The sequence below is a fragment of the Macaca thibetana genome, chromosome 20 (assembly GCF_024542745.1).
Source record: "Macaca thibetana thibetana isolate TM-01 chromosome 20, ASM2454274v1, whole genome shotgun sequence".
In the NCBI taxonomy this organism is placed as follows: Eukaryota; Metazoa; Chordata; class Mammalia; order Primates; family Cercopithecidae; genus Macaca; species Macaca thibetana.
In genome coordinates this window covers 34,672,554-34,693,369 of record NC_065597.1, presented here as the reverse complement: position 1 = coordinate 34,693,369, position 20,816 = coordinate 34,672,554, and the positions used below count along the sequence as shown (strand labels likewise).

General features: G+C 41.7%; 3 protein-coding genes across 3 annotated transcripts in view; 2 read left to right on the top strand and 1 right to left on the bottom strand.

The window, feature by feature from the left end:
• Positions 1-20,816, top strand: part of COQ9 (coenzyme Q9) — a 292,337-nt gene that overhangs the window by 2,041 nt on the left and 269,480 nt on the right. The window lies entirely within an intron of this gene.
• Positions 1-20,816, top strand: part of CX3CL1 (C-X3-C motif chemokine ligand 1) — a 338,913-nt gene that overhangs the window by 118,628 nt on the left and 199,469 nt on the right. The gene's annotated exons all lie outside the window — the stretch shown is intronic.
• PSME3IP1 (proteasome activator subunit 3 interacting protein 1) overlaps positions 1-20,816 on the bottom strand; it is a 30,653-nt gene that overhangs the window by 2,625 nt on the left and 7,212 nt on the right. The window contains exons 2-6 of the mRNA XM_050773179.1: positions 19,204-19,345; positions 18,261-18,359; positions 17,741-17,862; positions 11,824-11,957; positions 8,663-8,727 (exon numbers count right to left, since the gene is read on the bottom strand). Of these exons, the coding sequence (XP_050629136.1) occupies positions 8,663-8,727; positions 11,824-11,957; positions 17,741-17,862; positions 18,261-18,359; positions 19,204-19,345 (562 nt within the window). The remainder of the gene's footprint in view (positions 1-8,662; positions 8,728-11,823; positions 11,958-17,740; positions 17,863-18,260; positions 18,360-19,203; positions 19,346-20,816) is intronic.

The following is a 20,816-nucleotide window of genomic DNA, read 5'->3' as shown; positions in this document are numbered from 1 at the left end:
CCAGAATAGCGTTCTTTATTAAGAAGGGCCGCTTTTCCCAGATAGGAGAGAGGAGCAATTCAGAAACCAATTTAACACAACCTTTGCTTTCCAGTTGTGTTCTTTTACAAATGAGAAAACTGAAGCCTGTCAGGTAACATTTTAAGGCCATGCAGAATGTCACCTAGGAGCTGGGATTCTTTTTCTTACAGGAAACCCACAGTTACTCTGCCACCTCAATGACAAATATCTCAATCTAGACAATGCAGGACTTGGCTGGGCATGGTGGCTTATGCCTATAATCCTGGCACTTTGGGAGGCTGAGATGGGAGGACCACTTGAGGTCAGGAGTTTAAGACCAGCCTGGGCAACACAGTGAGGCCCTGTCTCTACGAAAAAATGTTTTGAAAAATTAGACGGTGCCAAGCGCGGTGGCTCATGCCTGTAATCCCAGCACTTTGGGAGGCCAAGGTGGGTGGATCACTTGAGGTCAGGAGTTCAAGGCCAGCCTGGCCAACATGGTGAAACCCCATCTCTACTAAAAGTACAAAAAATTAGCTGGGCGTGGTGATGTGTGCCTGTAATCCCAGTTACTAGGGAGACTGAGGGAGGAGAATAGCTCCAATCCAGGAGGCAGCGGTTGCAGTGAGTTGAGATCATGCCACTGCACTCCAGCCTGGGCAACAGAGCAAGACTCTGCCTCAAAAAAAAAAAAAAAATCAGTCGGGTGTAGTTGTGCATGCCTGTGGTCCCAGCTACTTGTGAGGCTAATGCGAGGATTGCTTGAGCCCAGGAGTTCAAGGTTACGGTGAGCTATGATGGCACCACTGTACTCCAGCCTGGGCAACAAAGCAAGACCCTGTCTGAAAAAAAAAAGAAAGAAAGAAGAAGAAGAAGGAGAAAGAAAGAAAATGCAAGACTTGAAGACTAAAGAAAAAGTTAAGAACTCTACTCCAGGCCTTCCGTTCTTCCCTGAAATGTTTCCGGCCTTATTTAATCACTACAACTTAATGTATAGGCGTTGTTCCCATTTTACTGATGAGGAAAGCCAAATGACTTGGCAAGGTTGCAGGTTGCTTAAGGCAGAAAATGTGAAACTAAACATGAATCAAAAGAGAATATACTAAAACGTTAACCTGAGCTCACTGCAGAGTTAAGGGTTGGAGTTCACACTTTGTTGCCACAGGCTGACAAGCATACTACCTTCTAGGGTTTTGCCTTAGATGTACTAATACCTCATTTGCCCAGACACCTCAAGTAAATGTGAAGAGAATACACAGTTCCAAGTATAGGAAACCAGGAGTAAGCAAAAAATACCACTGAGGAATTAGAAGAGATATCAAACGGCCCGCAAACAAAGTTCAGATCAATGCATTTGCTTGTTTGTGCAAGAAGCTCGAAGAAGGGAAAAGGAAGCTGCCAAAGATAAGCAATGTTAAAACATGGAGATGGAGAAAAGTAAAATGAAAGCCAACAATGGCTACAGAGATAGAGCAAGGCGATAAAAGAGGCAGGAGCAAATACTTGCAATATCACAAAAGCAAATTTCCTTAAAATACTAAGAGTTCTTCCAAATCTGTTAAAAAAAACAACCAACAACCAAATAGAAAAGTGAACAGAAAACATGAACAACTCACAGAAAAAGAAACAGATGAATTTTAAACATAAGGGGATAAACAATATATTAGGAGGGAATGTGTTGGGAACAGCAAACTTCGTATGCTGTTCAGGGGGTACAGAGAAATTTGGCAATGTTCTTTGAACTTAAATGATGTCCATAAAAGAACATTCATTGCAGCACTGTTTACAGTAGCAAAACAGTACAGACAACCAAAATGTCCATTAGATGACTAGTTAAGTAATGGACTACTATTCAACCACTAAGATGAATCAAGTAGCTGGGCATAATGGCTCATGTCTGTAATCTCAGCACTTCGGGAGACCAAGGCAGAAGGATCACTTGAGCCCCCCAGGAGTTTGAGAACAGCCTGGCCAACACAGGGAAACTCTGTCTCTATAGAAAAATTTTAAAAATTAGCCAGGTGTGGTGGTGCACACTTGTAGTCCCAGCTACTCAGGAGGCTGAGGTAGGAAGATCACTTGAACTGGGGAAGTTGAGGCTGTAGTGAGCCATGATCACACCATAGAACTCCAAACTGGGTGACAGAGCGAGAACGAAGAAGAAGAAGAAGGAGAAGGAGAGGAAGAAGAAGGAGAGGAAGAAGGAGAGGAAGGAGAAGGAGAGGAAGAAGAAGGAGAAGGAGAGGAAAAAGGAGAGGAAGAAGAAGGAGAAGGAGAAGGAGAAGGAGAAGAAGAAGAGGAAGAAGAAGAGGAAGAAGAAGAAAGCCTCTCTGTGTGCACTGTTATTGAATGATCCCCAAGATACTGTGCTAAATGAAAAAGGCAAGGAGCAGGACAGTGTGTGAAAGTTATAATTTGGGGCAAAGTGGTCATGCCCATGTATACGCATGTCAGTGTCTGAGAACAATAAATAAAAACTGGTAGCAGTGGCTGCTCAGGGGAAATGAACTTAGTGGTTGGAAAACGGGGGAGACTTACTTTTTACTCCACATTCTTTTGTCCCTTTTGAATTTTTCCTTTCTTTCTTTCTTTTTTTTTAAACATAAGTCTCACTATGCTGCCCAGGTTAAACTCCTGGGCTCAAGCAATTTTCCCACCTCAGCCTCCCAGAGAGTTGGGATTACAGGTATGAGCCACCTAACCTGGCCTAAATGTTTTATTATGTGCATATATTACCAATTCAGACAATTTTTCAAAATGCAGCTGTGCTTGGGTAGACAATTTTTTAAAAAAGCAAATACAAAAAATTCAAAGAACATCCTGAGCACTTAAACTAGGGAGGAACAGTCCCGTTTATCTCTGTAACCCCAAGAGCATCCCAGTATTAAAGCTAAGAAGGCTGCAGAAGATAAGAGGGGTTGCTTGTTTGTATTCTCTATTAACTGTAAGCCCCTTGAAGGCAAGCACTCTTTTATCACCATTCCACCCCCAGGCCATATAGCACAAGGCCTGGCTCAGAGCAGGCTTGCATCCACAAGGGTCAGAAATCAGAATGCAAGAAACTGTGTCAGACAGTTTACAGTTTCATTGCAAATGGCTAATTTGGGGGGAACGGGCATAAAAATGTGACGCTCTTTTAACATTTGGAACATAACATCAAACTATACCATTCATGACTTAAACATGCATTGTAGTACTTATGTATACCATATAGAATGATACTTTCAGCATTCTGTTAGAAAAATTTGGTTGTTCAAAAAAAACAAACCGGCCAGGCATGGTGGCTCACGCCTGTAATCTCAACACTTTGGGAGGCTGGGGCAGGTGGATTACCTGAGGATAGGGGTTCGAGACCAGCCTGGCCAACATGGGGAAACCTTGTCTCTACTAAAAATACAAAACTTAACCAGGCGTGGCGGTACACGCCTGTAATCCCAGCTACTTGGGTGGCTGAGGCACGAGAATCACTTGAGCCTGGGAGGTGAAGGTTGCAATGAGCCGGGATTGCGCCACTGCACTCCAGCCTGGGGGACAGAGCGAGACTATCTCAAAATAAAAAAAACAAACCAACCAACAAACAAAAAAAACCTTATAAGGGTATATAGATCAGTTACCTAGAAAACTAATTTATGTGAAATTGTTGAATGAGGTATTTCATTTTATCAAGTATAGACACTCCTGCTTAATGATGGGAATATGGCCTGAGAAATACATCATTAGACAATTTCATCATTGTGAACATCATAGTTATACAACCTAGATGGTACAGCCTACTACACATGTAGGCCATATGGTATATAGCCTATTGCTCCTAGGCTACAAACCTGTACAGCATGTTACTGTATGAATACTGTAGGCAGCTGTAGTACAATGGTCAGTATTTGTGTATCTAAACGTAGCTAAGCATAGAAAAAGGCACAGTAAAAATACGGTATTATGATCTTATGGGACCACCATCATATATGCACCCATCATTGACAAAAATGTCGTTATGTGGCACATGACCATATTTCAAGGGCGAATGGAATTTAAAGGTCTATTTTATATAGAAAAGAAGGATGAAAGTCAGAGTGCCTGTGGGGGTAGAGAACTGGCCTAATGGAAGGACGGAAGTTAGCTACAGAAATATAATCAAGGAATCTGGACCACTGTGGCATCAGAAGAGTTTAAGTAAAAAAAACCAAATACCCCAATTATCTAGGAGGTTTCAAGAAAGAAAAGAGACTGCAAATCCGACAAATTTCATTCCAAAAGCAGTTAACTGTCCAAAGAGAACAAAATGGTGCCCTCTGATCTCACCCATTTGGTGAAGTTTCCTGCCAGCTTCTGCATTTGCAGGACCACATTGTCATACTAAATTAACACAGAAAATTACTAATAGAGAATGTTCTTAGTATTCAGACAGATGCGTGACTTGGGAGTAGATGGGGCCAACTTGTGCATTCACTGGCTCTGCTTAGTGCTTAAGTTCAGAGTCTTCACTGGGGAAAGGCTGAATCTCTATCAGAGTCATAGGGGCCCAAGGAGGAAATCCTCCCACTGCTAAGGACAGGGCTGAAGCAAGCTTCAAGGAGTATTCTTCTTGTGGGGCCTTAATTCCTAGCAAAGGAGGACACTTCCTGCCTAGTTTCTGTTGCAAGAATGCAGGAGTAGGAAGAAGGGATTTAGAATGACAAAAAGATGACTCTAAAACACAATTGTCTGCCTGAGATAGTCCAAAGAAGCTACACAAGTTTTCCTTTCCATTGATTCATTTGTATAGTTCCTACCAGGAAATAAGTACCATATAGTGAGCAAATAGCTTACTTGTGGAAATACATTTAAGATTCCTATGCCAAGCGCATTTAACCCCAGCAACTCAGGAGGCTCATGTGGGAGGATCGCCTAAGCCTGGGAGTTTGTGGCTGTAGTGCGCCATGATTGCACCCGTGAGTAGTCACTGCACTACAGCCTAAGCAACAAAGTGAGATCCTACCTCTAAAAAAAATTAATTAAAAGAAAAATATTCCTGTGAAGTTTTGTGTGTATGTGTGTGTGTGTATACACATATACAGTATAGATTTATCCTATTTAAGCAAGTTTCCTGCTTATTAAAAAGATGTCAGTGAAAAATTCCAAAATTGCTGAAGGTAGTATAAATTGGGATAACTTAACTGAAGGGCAATTTGAGAATATTTACCTAAATTACAAATGTATATCCTCTCTGACCTATCAAGTCTACTTCAAGGTATTTAACTTGATAGATCTGTGCATGTGAAAAATTATGCACGTGTAGGATTATTACTGAAACACCAGAACAGGGGAAGAATGGAAAAAATCTAAGTGTTCATCAATTAAAAAGTGGGATAAATGATATACCCATACAATATACAATACTACACAGCCTTAAAAAGCAACAAGGAAGTGCTCTACATCCAATTATGCAATGATTCCCAAGGTACAATAACTGCTGAATTAAGCAATGAACAGAGTAGGTTAGATTACAATACTACTAATAATGAAAGTTTAAAAACAATACATAATATATTCCTGCTGAAAAAAACCGACTTGATCAAGCTTCCAGATAAAATTACCATTTTACAGCAAACACAAGGTAGCAGGAAACAGCACGGGGATGCCATCAGTAAAATGTAGAGCCAGAGAAATGCTAAAGAACAAAGACCCAGTTTCTCCACAAATAAAATACAAAGAAAACAAAATATAAATTTAGAAAGGAAGAACTTACAGATTAAATTCAAATTAAAAGGTGTATTAGCCTATCGCTAAGATGGCAATATTGCCAAATTAATCTACAGATTCCAGCAATTCCTGTATCAAAATCTTAGCTGCCTTTTCTGCAGAAACTGACAAGCTGATCCCAAATTCATATGGAAATTCTACAGACTCCAAATAGCCAAAACAATCTTGAAAAACAGGAGCCAAGTTGGAAGACTCACACTTCCCAATTTTAAAACTTACTCCAAAGCTATAGTGATCAAGACTGTGTGGTAATGGCATACAGATAGACATATATAGCTCAGTGGAAGAAGACAGTCCAGAAATAAATCCACACATTTATGATCAACTGATTTTTTAAAAATATAAATCACTGAGTTGTATCCTTTTAAAGGGGGAATTTTATGGTATGTGAATTATACTTCAATACTTTTTTTTAAAAAAGCCATAGTAGGCAAATATAATGTCTGGTCCTTGTTAAGATCATAATTTTTTTTTTTTTTTTGAGACGGAGTCTCGCTCTGTTAACAGCCCAGGCTGGAGTGCAATGGCTTGATCTCCGCTCACTGCAAGCTCCGCCTCCCGGGTTCACGCAATTTTCCTGCCTCAGCATCCCAGGTAGCTGGGACTACAGGCATCCACCACCATGCCCGGCTAATTTTTTGTATTTTTAGTAGAGATGGCGTTTCATCGTGTTAGCCAGGATGTCTTGATCTCCTGACCTCGTGATCTGCCCGCCTCGGCCTCCCAAAGTGTTGGGATTACAGGCATGAGCCACCGCACCTGGCCAAGATCATAATTTAAAAAAAAAATTTTTTTGAGACAACTGGAGAAAATACTAACTTAATATTTGATAATATTTGGTAATTATTGTGATTTTTTTTTTTTTTTTTTGAGACGGAATCTTACTCTTGTTGCCCAGTTTGGAGAGCAACGGTGCAAGCTCGGCTCGATGCAATGGCTCACCGCAACATCTGCCTCCCGGGTTCAAGCGATTCTCCCGCCTCAGTCTCCCAAGTAGCTGGCATTACAGACATGCACCAGCAGCCCGACTAATTTTGTATTTTTAGTAGAGGCAGGGTTTCTCCATGTTGGTCAGGCTGGTTGCGAACTCCTGACCTCAGGTGATCTGCCCGCCTCAGTCTCCCAAAGTGCTGGGATTATAGGCATGAGCCACTGGGCCTGGCCTGTGATTATTAATATAATGGTATTGCAATTGTTAAAACAAAGAAACAAAATAAGAACTTGTATTTGCTAGAGACACATATTAAGAATTATGAATGAAATGATAATGTCTGGAATTGTCACAAAATATTACAGTTGAGAGATATAAATGAAATAAAATTGGCTATGTGCTAAAAACTGCTGACTGGGTGTGGTGGCTCACACCCGTAATTCCAGCACTTTGGGAGGCTGAGGCAGGTGGATCATTTGAGGCCAGGAGTTAGAGACCAGCCTGGCCAACATGGTGAAACCCCGTCTCTACTAAAAATACAAAAATTAGCTGGGTGTGGTGGCACATGCCTATAGTCCTAGCTACTTGGGTGGCTGAGGCATGAAAATTGCTTAAACCAGGAAGGCAGAGGCTGCAGTGAGCCAAGATAACCCCACTACACTCTAGCCTAGGTGACAGAGCAAGACTGTCTAAAAAAAAAATTGTTGAAGCTCTTTCCTGTAGGATAGCTTACAAACAAACAAACAAAAAATCACTGAAGCTTGGTAATGGGGGTTTATTATACTTATCCCAACTTCTGAATGTTGCTTAAATTATCCATAACAAAGCATTTAAAAAATACATATTTACAATTGCTTGCACATGCATAGAATAGCTCTTGATGGATACATAAGAAATGTGGCTGGGCTTGGTGGCTCAATCCTGTAATCCCAGCACTTTGGGAGGCTGAGGCAGGCAGATTACTTGAGCTCAGGAGTGCAAGACCAGCCTGGCCAACATGGTGAAATCCCATCTCTACTAAAAATACAAAAATTAGCCAGATGTGGTGGCGCACGCCGGTAATCCCAAATACTTGGGAGGTTGAGGCAGGAGAATTACTTGAGCCCAGGAGGTGGAGGTTGCAGTGAGCTGAGATTAGGTCACTGCACTCCAGCCTGGGCGACAGAATGAGACTCCGTCTCAAAAAAAAAAAAAAGGTATAATTCTGTTTCCCTCTAAGGAGAACTAGATGGAAGAGGACATGGTAATGGCAGACTCTTTCTTTTTCCCCACACTCTTCTTTTTAAAAGTAGGTTCTAGAGCAAAAGGATAACAGCAACAGACCACCACCACTGGTGCTTAGTAGATGAATATAAAAAGCATCATTTTTTTTGAGACAAGTTAATGTAAGCCCTGCTGATTGATGGAATTTAGTTCAGAGTCTCAATCCCACATGGAGTAAGAATAAAACTGAAAACACACTCTTGAATTTCTCACCCCTAATCCAGCCCCAGTAACATTCACCTTCACTTACAAGTTCTTGCCACTTAATACAGAGGCAGATTTCATCACATAAAGGTAAAACCCAAAGAAGTATACTCCTGGAGACTGTATTAAGCTTCTAGGCTCAATCCAATCCAATAGTGAGCAGGAGCCAGGTATTTACCTCCTATTGGTAGCAAGCCAGGTGAAATCAAGAAACTTGACATTTGGGGGAAACAGAAAAAAACCTTTTGTGAGCAGAGGTGGTATGACCAGAGCCTGGTAAGCATTCCTGGGAGAGTACTATTTTCATTGATCAGTTTCACTGGTTTCTAATACGATAACTTTTGCAGGTATAAAATCCTGCCTGGTATAAAATCCTGCCTCGCATAAAAAAGTTGGGTAAATTCAGTGTAGGTAGGCTTGCTTGAAGACGGAAATGCATTCATTTGCAGATGCAATGCATTATAGCCCTTTACTGTGGTTCATGTGTATTCTGAGTACAAGGAAGTAATGAAGGCTGCCACCCACCTTGATTCTTGTCATCTGGCTCAGGGTCTGGTTTCAGTCTTTTCACACTGTGGCCACTCTCTGAGCTGTAACAAAACACATGGTGATTTGAGCCATGTCCAATCTTGCAGATCAAAGCTTAGGGAATCAGGAGCGCCAATAACTATTTATATGTGTCTTAGGCAGTCTCAAGAGGCTGGGATGATAAAAATGAATGAAAAGTATTCATTTCAGATTCTTAATCTCCTTCCAATTGCATCATTAGTCATAGAGACAATTTAAACTCCTGACAAATCCAGGGAATAAAGCACTGTATCTTCAAGCATCACTTCAACTTCAGATTCTTGGCCGCCTTTATCACTCAAATTGGTTAGAACCACAGATGGATTTCAAGAATATTTAGACATGTTCATAAATGACAAACATTTAGTAATTACAGATTGAAGAAAACATCTTTAGTGACAAGCTAGAGATTCTGAGAGTCACCCAGAAGACTTTCACTAAAAGAATGTATAAGGAATGTACTTCAATGAAGAAAGAAATGATCCCAGAAGGAAGGAATTCCAGAAGGAAGGGGTAGGGAACAAAGAAACTGGCAAAAGGAAATATAAGTCTAAACAAATACTGTCTGTATCAAAAAATAACATCTAGTTTGTGGTGTTCAACATGACCATACTGAAGTCACCTCTAAGACTGGGACATTACTGTGTGTATGTACTACCTGGTATTTTCTTGCAGGAAGTGCAGAGCAGGTTCCATTTAAGAGTTATGTGGGAAGCCCAGGAGCAGTGGCTCACACCTGTATAATACCATTACTTTGGGAGGCCAAGGCAGACGGATCACCTGAGGTGTTTGACACCAGCCTGGCCAACATGGTGAAACCCCGTCTCTACTAAAAATACAAAATTAGCCAGGCATGGTGGTGTGTGCTTGTAATCCCAGCTACTTGGGAGGCTGAGGCAGGAGAATCGCTTGAACCCAGGAGGCAGAGGTGAGCCAAAATCGTACCACTGCACTCCAGCCTGGGCGACAAAAGCGAAACTCCAGCTCAAAAAAAAAGAAAAGAAAAACAAAAAGAATCAGTGTATACAAAACCACAATGCAATTAAGTTGGAAATCAATGACAAAAGCGAAACGTATTTTGTAGCCTCTAAGACACTGTTATATCATCATAAGGTGTTAAAATGTGTGTGTGGCGAGGGGGAAGGCTTATCTTCCCCCTTACTGAAATATGGTTGTTACCTCAATATGGAGATTTTAAAAATACATTTCTAAATAATTCCTGAGTCAAAGAAGAAATCATAATGGATATTTTAAAATACTTAGAAGGAAATATAAAACTTATATACAATGAAAGAAGGAAACATAAAACTTACATACAGTGAAAGCTAAGGAAAATTTATAGCTTCAGATGCCTATAACTAAAAAGGCTGCACATTCATGAACTAGGTATCTGACAGTTTTTTCTAACAATAAATAAAAGAATAAACTAGAAGAGAGTAAAGAATATTCCTTTGAAGAAGGTAAGAAATTGCTGCTTGTTTTGTTCTTAGGTTTCATGACATATACATGCCGATGGCTTCCAGACCTTCACCAGGCAGCAGAATCACTCATGGAACTTTGAAAACTACAACTCCCAGACTTCACTTCAAACTTACTGAACCAGAATTAGTGCGAGGCCTACAAATATAAATTATTAACAAACTCCCAGGTAATTCCAATAAACTCAGGGTCGGCCTACAAATATAAATTATTAACAAACTCCCAGGTGATTCCAATAAACTCAGGGGCGGACAGATTAGGAACTCCTGCCCCAGGAGACTAATTCATCACCTTGCTACACAAAGCAACATTAAATGATGTTGTTTCAAAACCCAAAAGGGGTTATATGCAGGTCACCAAATAAGCCACAGAGCCTTTTCCAAAGGTGATCTAAGGACTAAGGGAGACAGCTACAACACCCATTCTGCGACCACCAAGAGCAGTCTCAAGGGATAACAAATTGATCACCTGGAGAGCCCTCCCTTGGCATATTCCAGTAAAACTGACCCAGGTCCAAATCCTGCGAGTCCCTGGTCTTGCAGGAAAGCTTATGTGAGAACTTGAAAGGAATAATTCATGGTTTGGGTAGCGAGCCCTTCTCAGGATAACTCCTCCCCTCTGCTGCTATACCAGCATGACATTTTTACATGTAGGCAGTGTTCCTAAGAACATCTGCAGCAGATGGGTGGTGTGCCAAACCACAAGACTGCATCAATACATTCCCTTCAAAACATATGGCTGGTTGCCAATATATCATATTGATTTTCCTAACAGACTGCACTTAAACTTATCATTTCGCCCACAGTCTGTTGGGTCAAATCGAAATGACCAGATTCAATCACTCTGATGCCATTTCAGGATTTGGAAAGGGAGGAGCAAACATAGCAAAGAACTTATCACAGCTTCAAGACAGTGCTATCACTTCCCCATCAATCCAACCTAGCCACAGCCAGGTCTGTAACCCTGTCAGGGCTGCCATGTTCTTTCAGGACAGGATGTCTTTGCAGCAGCTATTCCCTCTGCCTAGACTGTTCTCTCCCTTTTTGCTTGTCAAAGTACTAGTCGTCCTACCTAATCAGCATCTTTCCAATGGTTTCCCCAACCTCCCCAACATGGAGATGCACACACCCTCCAAGCAGCATTGTATGCTCCTCCTTCTTGCTCTCAGCACACCCTACATAGATCCTTTCACAAGACTCACTACCTCATTTGTCTAGACAGAAGCCTAAATATTGAACTCGAGCTCCCTATTTCTCTATCATCTTGCACAAAGAAGGGTCTCAACCTCTCAAACTCTTGGTCTTCTCGTCTACAAAACAGGGATTATAATTGTACTTTCACAGGATTGTTGAAGAATACATGAGATTATGTACAGGAAGCACTTAACACAATGTCTGGTGTGGCAGATCCCCACTGAAGAGTAGCTAGTATTTATATTTGTTGAATAAATGATCAGAGAGACGAGGGTTGAAGCCTATAGAAGGCCCCAAATCTGGAAAGGGAGAGAGGCATAGGTAAGCACACCAAGGGAACTTCACCAGGACTCACGCAAAGTAAGCGTTGGCTCTGTCTTCCATTACAAGTGGTGTTTCAGAGTACATGGTCAGAGCGAAATCTAAGTTGTGGGAGTGCTGACTGACCTCTTATGCTTCACAGCTCCTGCCAACAGCTTTGCCTGGGAGAACTTGTTCTTGGTTTCTATGGGCTTCACAGTCAGTTTCTTTTCCACTTCCTTCTTGTTCTCTTGAGAAATTCCAACCTTCTTGAGGTTATTGTGAGTTACCAGTTAAGGGTCAAACTAAGCAAAAGGAAGGACAACAAATATAACCCACTAGCCCTTCGGCTGTGCCATGTAATGTCTGGCCTACTTATTTAAATAAATGCCCCACCCTTCTTTATTCTGCCAGTCAAATCCAGCCGATTCAAAGATAAATGAAAGAGACCATGGAGGAAGACAGCATAGAAAGCCCAAAATAATACAGATAAGCAAGCTTCTCCTCTGATTCTCAAGGAAAATCTGAGCATAGTCACAAAACCCACTATTACCAAGGACATGGCCAATATCATGCTTGATGGGGAAAACAAAGATCTTAAGAAATATAAAGAAAACACACACACAAAAATGTGGCTCCCCTGAAAACGTGCTTCCCCCTTCAAGGGTTAAATCAAATTTTGCAGAATGTTGTTATGACTATCAGTGGCATTTAATCTTAGACATTACTAAGACTAACTCCTGCTCCACTGGTGCAAGGAAGCATCAGAATCACCCCAAGGCTCATCAGACATGTCAAATCCCTCCCTGCCCCAAACCTACTGAATGAGGACCTCTAGAGGCCAAGGAGTTTGTTTTAAACACTCTCTGAAGGTGATTTTACACTTGATCTTAGTCAAAACACTGAGAAACAAACGATCAAAGGTGATTTTAATGAGACATCCTGTGCATATATACAACAACTGAAAAGCGGTTTTTAAAAACATGACCAGTTCACTTGTAACATCAGTTTTTCGTTCTTGATGCCAATCTCTGGCTCTCAACTTTTTATTTTTTTTGAAGTGAAGAAAGGCCCCAAATTTTTGTCGGGGAGGTCACTTTCACTTGTTCCCTCCACCAGCCTTCCCTCCTCTCCCTCCACTTCTCCCTCCATTTTATGCTCTCTCTCGAAATGTCTTACACAACAGATGTCTGGCCTACTTATTTAAATAAATGCCCCACCCTTCTTTATTCTGCCAGTCAAATCCAGCTGATTCAAAGATAAATGAAAGAACCATGGAGGAAGACAGCATAGAAAGCCCAAAATAATACAGATAAGCAACCTCTGATTCTCAATGAAAATCTGACATGGTGCAAGTCCTTATTTAAGATGCAGTAGTGCCTGGAACAATAGTGACATCTAGTGCCCAGGAAATCTAAGAAGCATGAATTATCAGCCCAAAGAGGTGGGTGGAAGTAGAGAATGTATGGTTAAGGTTATTTGTCTAGGCATGTTTGAACAATGGAGAAAACTGAGTTCCAGAAATCCTAAAATTCTAATTCTAATCACTCTCCAGGCAACTGACTCTGTTCTTATGGGCACAAGTTACCTTAAATATTTGCAGTATGCAACAGAAATTAGATATAATGCTCAGTACTATTATGAGTTTAATGAATTTAATGTTTTTAGGGTCATCATGGAAATAGATAATTTTTTTTTTTTTTTTTTGAGACGGAGTCTTGCTCTGTCGCCCAGGCTGGAGTGCAGTGGCCAGATCTCAGCTCACTGCAAGCTCCGCCTCCCGGGTTTACACCATTCTCCTGCCTCAGCCTCCCAAGTAGCTGGGACTACAGGCGCCTGCCACCTCGCCCAGTTAGCTTTTTTTGTATTTTTTAGTAGAGACGGGGTTTCACCGTGTTAGCCAGGATGGTCTCGATCTCCTGACCTCATGATCCGCCCGTCTCGGCCTCCCAAAGTGCTGGGATTACAGGCTTGAGCCACTGCGCCCGGCCGAAATAGATAATGTTAATACTCATTTTTATTTAAAAAAAAAAAAAAAGAGATTAGCCAGGTGCAGTGGCTCACGCCTGTAATCCTAACACTTTGGGAGGCCAAGGTGGGTGGATCATCTGAGGTTGGGAGTTCAAGACCAGCCTGACCAGCATGGAGAAACCCTGCCTCTACTAAAAAGACAGAAAATTAGCTGGGTGTGGTGGCACATTCCTGTAATCCCAGCTACTCGGGAGGCTGAGGCAGAAGAATCACTTGAACTCAGGAGGTGGAGGTTGTGGTGACCTCAGATCACGCCACTGCACTCCGGCCTGGGTAACAAGAGCAAAACTCTGTCTCAAAAAAAAAAAAGATTTCATCTTTCTAGGAGAAAATGCCAAAAAAAAATTAGCATGTTGATTTTTTATCTGCTACTCCATCATTAGGAGACAGAAGTTCTCAAAACCTTCAATATTAAATATTAAAAAATAAAACAAAAAATGGAAAAAAAAACACAACAAAAGCATGTATATATTCATACATTATTCATACCATGACATAGACAAAACCCAACATTTAACTTTTTATTCTTTCAAAATGAAGAAAAGTCTTAACCTTTTAGGGGTAGGGTTGTTAATAATCTTTTTTTTTTTGAGACGGAGTCTCACTCTGTCACCCAGGCTGGAGTGCAGTGGCGCCATCTCCACTCATTGCAAGCTCCGCCTCCCGGGTTCACGCCATTCTCCTGCCTCAGCCTCCTGTGTAGCTGGGACTACAGGCACCCGCCACCGCACCCGGCTAATTTTTGTATTTTTAGTAGAGACAGGGTTTCACCATGTTAGCCAGGATGGTCTCGATCTCCTGACCTCGTGATCTGCCCATCTTGGCCTCCCAAAGTGCTGGGATTACAGGCGTGAGCCACCGCGCCCAGCCAATAATCTTATTTTTGATCCACAAAGTACAAGCAATTTTTCCTTCTTAAGCCCCTCTTCTCCCAAAATGCTTTAAAAACACAAACACACCTCAAAAATCTCAAGAAACTCATTAGATGCAGCATTCTTTTAAAATTGCACCGTTTTTAACATACGCAATACTGCTAAATACTGGTTTAACCTGAGAGGAAACAACAAGAGTTCTGTTATTTACATGGTTTAAACCACAGCTTATTTGTATTCAGAAGTATCCTATTATACAACATATCATATAGTAGTCAAGCAAAGCCAAGAACAAGTTCCTAACTTAGAGCTTCAATAAACAAATGTCTAATCCTTCAATTCCTATCTCAACATGTCTCTGGCTACTTGCATGCTTGGGATTAGTGAATTAGATGTCAGTAAGTTGAAAGGCCTGCTTTTTTTCAGTTTTTCTAGACAGTCAGAACTTTCCAAGTTTCCAGTTAAAGCCCTTATCCCTGGAGCCTCATTGTACTGCAATGTTACCAGGACACAAAGGTTTCTTTTGTCTCACTGCTGCCCTGTTCATTCTTTCCTTTTAATTGAAAACCAAAGTGAACTCAACAGCACTTCTCCCCGGGTGCTGCTTTGGGGGACACTATATGTCTTATTTGCTAGTCTGCCAACATAAAACAAAATATCATTCAAGTGAGAAGTGTAATGAATGTATTTCCTTGGACGAAAAAGCTTTGTGTCTGAAACAACACAATATGGGTATCTGCCTACCTCTACAAACGAACACATATTATTCTGGGGTCATCAGGGTCAGGGAAGGGGGAGTTCAGAATAATCAGCCTCAATCCTACAGTTGAGATTGAGGTATAACTTTCCATAAACTTCTATCTCCATGTTGCACATGAATGCCAGTAACAGAACTGGGACTGGAAGCCAGGTCTTTTCTGGTACAGAACACCAGTTCTGATGTAAATCAATTCCCAGGGTATCTGTCCATTCCAGTCCATGTCTTCTCCCACATCATCCTTTTTTTTTTTTTTTTTTTTTAAGACGAAGTCTTGTTCTGTCCCCAGGCTGGAGTACAGTGGCGTGACCTTGGCCCACTGCAGTCTCCACCTCCTGGGTTCAAGCGATTCTCCTGCCTCGGCCTCCTGAGTAGTTGGGACTACAGGCACAAGCTACCATGCCTGGCTAATTTTTGTATTTTTAGCAGAGATGGGTTTTCACCATTTTGGCCAGGCTGGTCTCAAACTCTTGAACTCAAGCGATCCTCCTGCCTCGGCGTCCCAAAGTGCTGGAATTACAGGTGTGATCCAACGTGTCCAGGTCTTCCACATAACTCTTAAAATGGAAGCTGCTGCACATTCTCTGCAAGAAAATACCAACTAGTACATATACACAGTCAAGTCGTCCATTTTGGAGGTGAAGCCTGTTGGATTATACCAGTGATGTTACTCAACATATAAGCTTGAAATATCCAAATAAGCTTCCTCACATGAAGACAAATGGTCCTATTAATATCTCTTATTAATCATTTATTAATTTATTCACATATTTACTGAGAATCTACTATATGCCAGGCACTGGGGAAATCAGAAGTGGCCAAAGTCAGATAGTCTTTTTCTTATGGAGCTCATTTATTTCACATTCTAGCAGGAAAGAGATAGACAAACCAGTAGGCAAATAAATAAAGACAACTTTCAGATAGTGACAAATCTATAAAAAATGATATTACTGGCCAAGTGCAGTGGCTCACGCCTGTAATCCCAGCACTTTGGGATGCTGGAGTGGGTGGATCACCTGAGGTAAGGAGTTCGAGACCAGCCTGACCAATATGATGAAACCTCGTCTCTACTAAAAATATAAAAATTAGCTGGGCGTAGTGGCATGTACCTGTAATCCCAGCTACTTGGGAGGCTGAGACAGGAGAATCACTCGAACCCGGGAGGCAGAGGTTGCAGTGAGCCAAGATCGTGCCACTGCACTCCAGCCTGGGCAACAAGAGAGAAACTCCTTCTCAAAAAAAAAATTGATATTACCGATAGCAATTTTAGGTGGGGTGCTTAGGGAAGGTCTCTAAAAGGGAGAGCTGAGCAGAGGGCTAAGCTGTGAAATGCGTCTTGCAAAATCTGAGGGCAGAACATTTTGGGCTGAGGAAACAGCAAGTCTGAGGCCTTGAGATGGACTCAGAAAGCATGGTGAGAGAGAACATAAAGAAGGGCAGCAGGCTGCAGTACAGTCAACATGAGAAAGAGTGGCTTCAAGATGCAACAAGGAGGTGGGTTGGCCTAAATAATGTAGAGCCTTCAAAGGCCTGATACAGAATAAGACTTTAGTCTAAATATAAGGGGAAGCCACTAGAGTATTTCAAATAGAAAAGTGACATGATGCCATATATGGTTTTTAAAGTTCCCTTTCTTGTCTAAGGAATAGATTATTGAGGATGAGAGCAGAAACAAACCAATTAGATGGTCACAGGAGTCCAGAAGAAAGTCTACTAGTACTACAGTAGCAGTAGATACCTAGAATTCAAGAGATTGGGAGTATATTTTGGAAACAGTTCTTGGCCCAGGCACCTGGAGGCATAGGACTACCAGTTACTGGGACTGGGAGGACCAGAAAAAGAAGAGACTTTGGGGAAGGGCAGTGTGATGAGAGTGGGGGTTATGTGGCACAATATTGAGAATTTTGATTCAGCTAAGTTACATTTGGGATGTCTATTAAGACATTTAAGTGGATGACCAAAAGGCAACAACCCAGCAAAGTCATCTTTGCAGATTTCTCAGCCCTTCTATGGAGAGAGGGCATGCTATAACCAGTAGAGAACATCTCACTAAGAATACAGGAAAGTTGCTAAACATGTTCTTTTAAAACTCAGAGGCCAATTTCTCCCCTGGATGAAGCTGGCTGCACTGCCCACCTGTCTGAGAGTCTAATCCCAGTACTATTAGGATTGATGCCTTGAGTTAACCCTAAGAAGGATGTGGACTTTTGACAACACCCTTGCACACAACACAAACTCCACAACCCGTTGCCAGCTTTTCAGAATCACAGGAAAATCAGTGTTGAAAATGACTTGAGAGATCACCAGGTAGAAAACCCCCCTTCTGTTGATGAGGAGATGACATCCATAGATACTGATGAGAAAATGGACACCTTACAGGTTTTCCTCCAGGTACAAAGGATATTCTGTATTCCTTCAGTTCTTTCAGTTCTTCTTCTCTTCGTTGCTTTTCTATTAGTTCCTGCTGTCGAGAAACCTCATCAAGGAAGTTGGTCTCATCTTCATCTAAGCCTCTTACCATGTTTTCTGAGGAAATAATTAAACAGGGAACACTTAGCAGGCTAAAGGGAAAAATAAGATTTTTCCTTTCCCCTTTTTTAATAAACAGCAGATTCTTCAGGGGATTAAAAAAAAAAGAACTGGTAAATACCATCGCGTTTGAATAGATAACAGCGCATAAAAAAACAAGGCATTTTTCCCATTACTAAATATTACCATAGAATTAAAATGGGTGTTTTGAGCTCTAAACAAAAATATTCAATGTGGTTTAGAAGGCTGAAGGCTGTCTCTTTTCCACCAAATGAGCATCTGGAGACTTGAAAATCAAGATAATTCCATGGCTAGTTAGGAAAAGTGCTGCACGAGGCAAAAGTGCGTCAAAAATACCCCACAGAGTCCCTTGAACTGTGTTTTCGGAACCTTACTGAATTTGAACTGTTCCTCATACTCCTGCTGCTTCCTGTCCTTCTGTTCCTGTAGTCTTTCATACAGAGAGCGAGGGTCATAAACCTCCTCTGGACATTCTGAAAGGAAAAGGAGATGGGAGAGAGGTGGAAGGGGAGGAGATACATACTTCAGATTGTTTTCATATTATTTTGGAATCACAAAAGCTTTTAAAGACAAAGTCAAGTCTCTGCATGATCTGAGGGTGTGGACAACACAAAAATAGTACAAAGTCCAGTTTCCCTTCGGACCTCAGAGAGGGGCCAGCAGTTCTCAAAGCCAACTATCAATGTCAATAGCGCCCATGGCCTGAAACAGTTAACTGATTGAGGGGCCAGCCCTAACCCTCCACAGCAGCTGTGTTCTCAGTTGTTCAGACCATGGATCCACCTGTATAGATGGAGGAGAGGAGCAGAATCTCTTGGAAGGCAGTGTGGTAGGCAGAAAAGGAATAGGATGTGAGTATCCTGGCTCTACTCCCAGCTGTGCAGGACCTTACACAGGTGACTTCACCCCTCTGAGTCTCAGTTCCTCAACTCTAAAGTAAGGACAATTGGCCAGCATGGTGGCTCACGCCTGTAATCCCAGCACTTTGGGAGGCCGAGGCAGGAGTTCAGGAGTTTGGAACCAGCCTGGCCAACATGATGAAACTCCATCTCTACCAAAAATACAAAAATTAGCCAGGCATGGTAGCAGGTGCCTGTAATCCCAATTACTCGGAGGGCTGAAGCAGGAGAATCTCTTGAGCCCGGGAGGCGGAGGTTGCAGTGAGCCAAGATCGCACCACTGCACTTCAGCCTGGGCAACAGAGTGAGACTCCGTCTCAAAAAAGTAAATAAATAAAACAAAGTGAGGACAATTAATACCTACTCTGCAGGGCTACTGCGTGGATTAAAGACCATTATACTGAATGTCACAGTATACCTTCTGGATCTTCAGGTTTTCGAACTTTCTCCCATTCTTCTTGCCTCCTTTTGCGCCGTTCATCTAGTTCTGCCTCAGACACAAACCTCTTTTTGATAACAAGGTTACCATCATCCCCTCCATCCATAATGAAACAACCAATCTACAAAACAAAAACAAAAACAAAAATATCATTTCAAGTGAGAACTGCAATTAAAATTCTAAAGAGAAACAAGGAGATTTAGCTCTGTCTCACCCAGCAACAAACTAAAAATTATCTTCCAACTTTGAATTGAAAAAATTCTCAGCCGGGCGCGGTGGCAAATGCCTGTAATCCTGGCACTTTGGGAGGCCAAGGCAGGCAGATCATGAGGTCAGGAGTTCAAGACCAGCCTGACTGACATGGTGAAACCCCATCTCTACTAAAAATACAAAAATTAGTCAGGCACCTGCTACCACGCCTGGCTAATTTTTGTATTTTTGGTAGAGATGGAGTTTCATCATGTTGGCCAGGCTGGTTCCAAACTCCTGAACTCCTGCCTCGGCCTCCCAAAGTGCTGGGATTACACGCACCTGTAATCCCAGCTACTCAGGAGGCTGAGGCAGGAGAATCACTTAAACCTGGGAGGCACCCAAGCCTGAGCGACAGGGCAAGACTCTGTCTCAAAAAAAAAAAAAAAAAAAACTCTCAAATAGTTTAATTTATAGGCCATTGATGAAAGCACATGAATACACTTTTCCAAACATATCAGGGAATTTTTATTAACATCAATGTTATCTACACAGTTGGCAAGAGGACCTGGAATAATTCTTATTACCTGGTGTTCCATAGTAAATCTCACATTGCAGGTACTTCTCTGTCCTTCTAATCTAGATAAATTGGCCTCCTGAGCATCCCATCCTTTTCCCAGCTTTATCCTCCTTTATTTCTGTAACATCTGACATTGCTTCTTCTTGAAATTCCTGTTTCTGGGACATTACACTATCTTGATTCACCTGCTCTTGCCTCCAAGTAGATTAAGATGGAGAATCTCAGCTACTGAAGATTTAGTGATCAAGTCCAGTCTGTACAGCAGGGAACGTGAACAAACCATGAATGGAGAAAGTGAGACTGGAAGAACAGATCTCCCAACTCCAACTTCAGTTCCATGTACTTTCCTGAATATTAATCTGACTCTTCATTTATCTCTCTCCTGACCTTCCTCCTTGTAAACCCCTTGTCTGTGCCATTTAAGATTTGAACTTCAATCCTTCTCTTTTCTCACTCTCACAATCACCTCAACCATTTTATGCATATTTTGACACAGAAGATTACCTAATCTGTTATTTCTACCTGAGCTTTTCTTCAGAGGAGAGAAGGAAATAAAGATAGCAGAGTGTGTATTACTTATTACTTCTTTTTTTTTTTTTTTTTTTGAGATGAAGTCTTGTTCTGTCGCCCAAGCTGGAGTCCAGTGGTGCAATCTCAACTCACTGCAACCTCCGCCTCCCGGGTTCAAGCAATTCTCCTGTCTCTGCCTGCTGAGTAGCTGGGACTATAGGCGTGTGCCAACATGCCCAGCTAATTTTTGTATTTTTAGTAGAGATGGGGTTTCACTATGTCAGCCAGGCTTGTCTCGAACTCCTTACCTCGT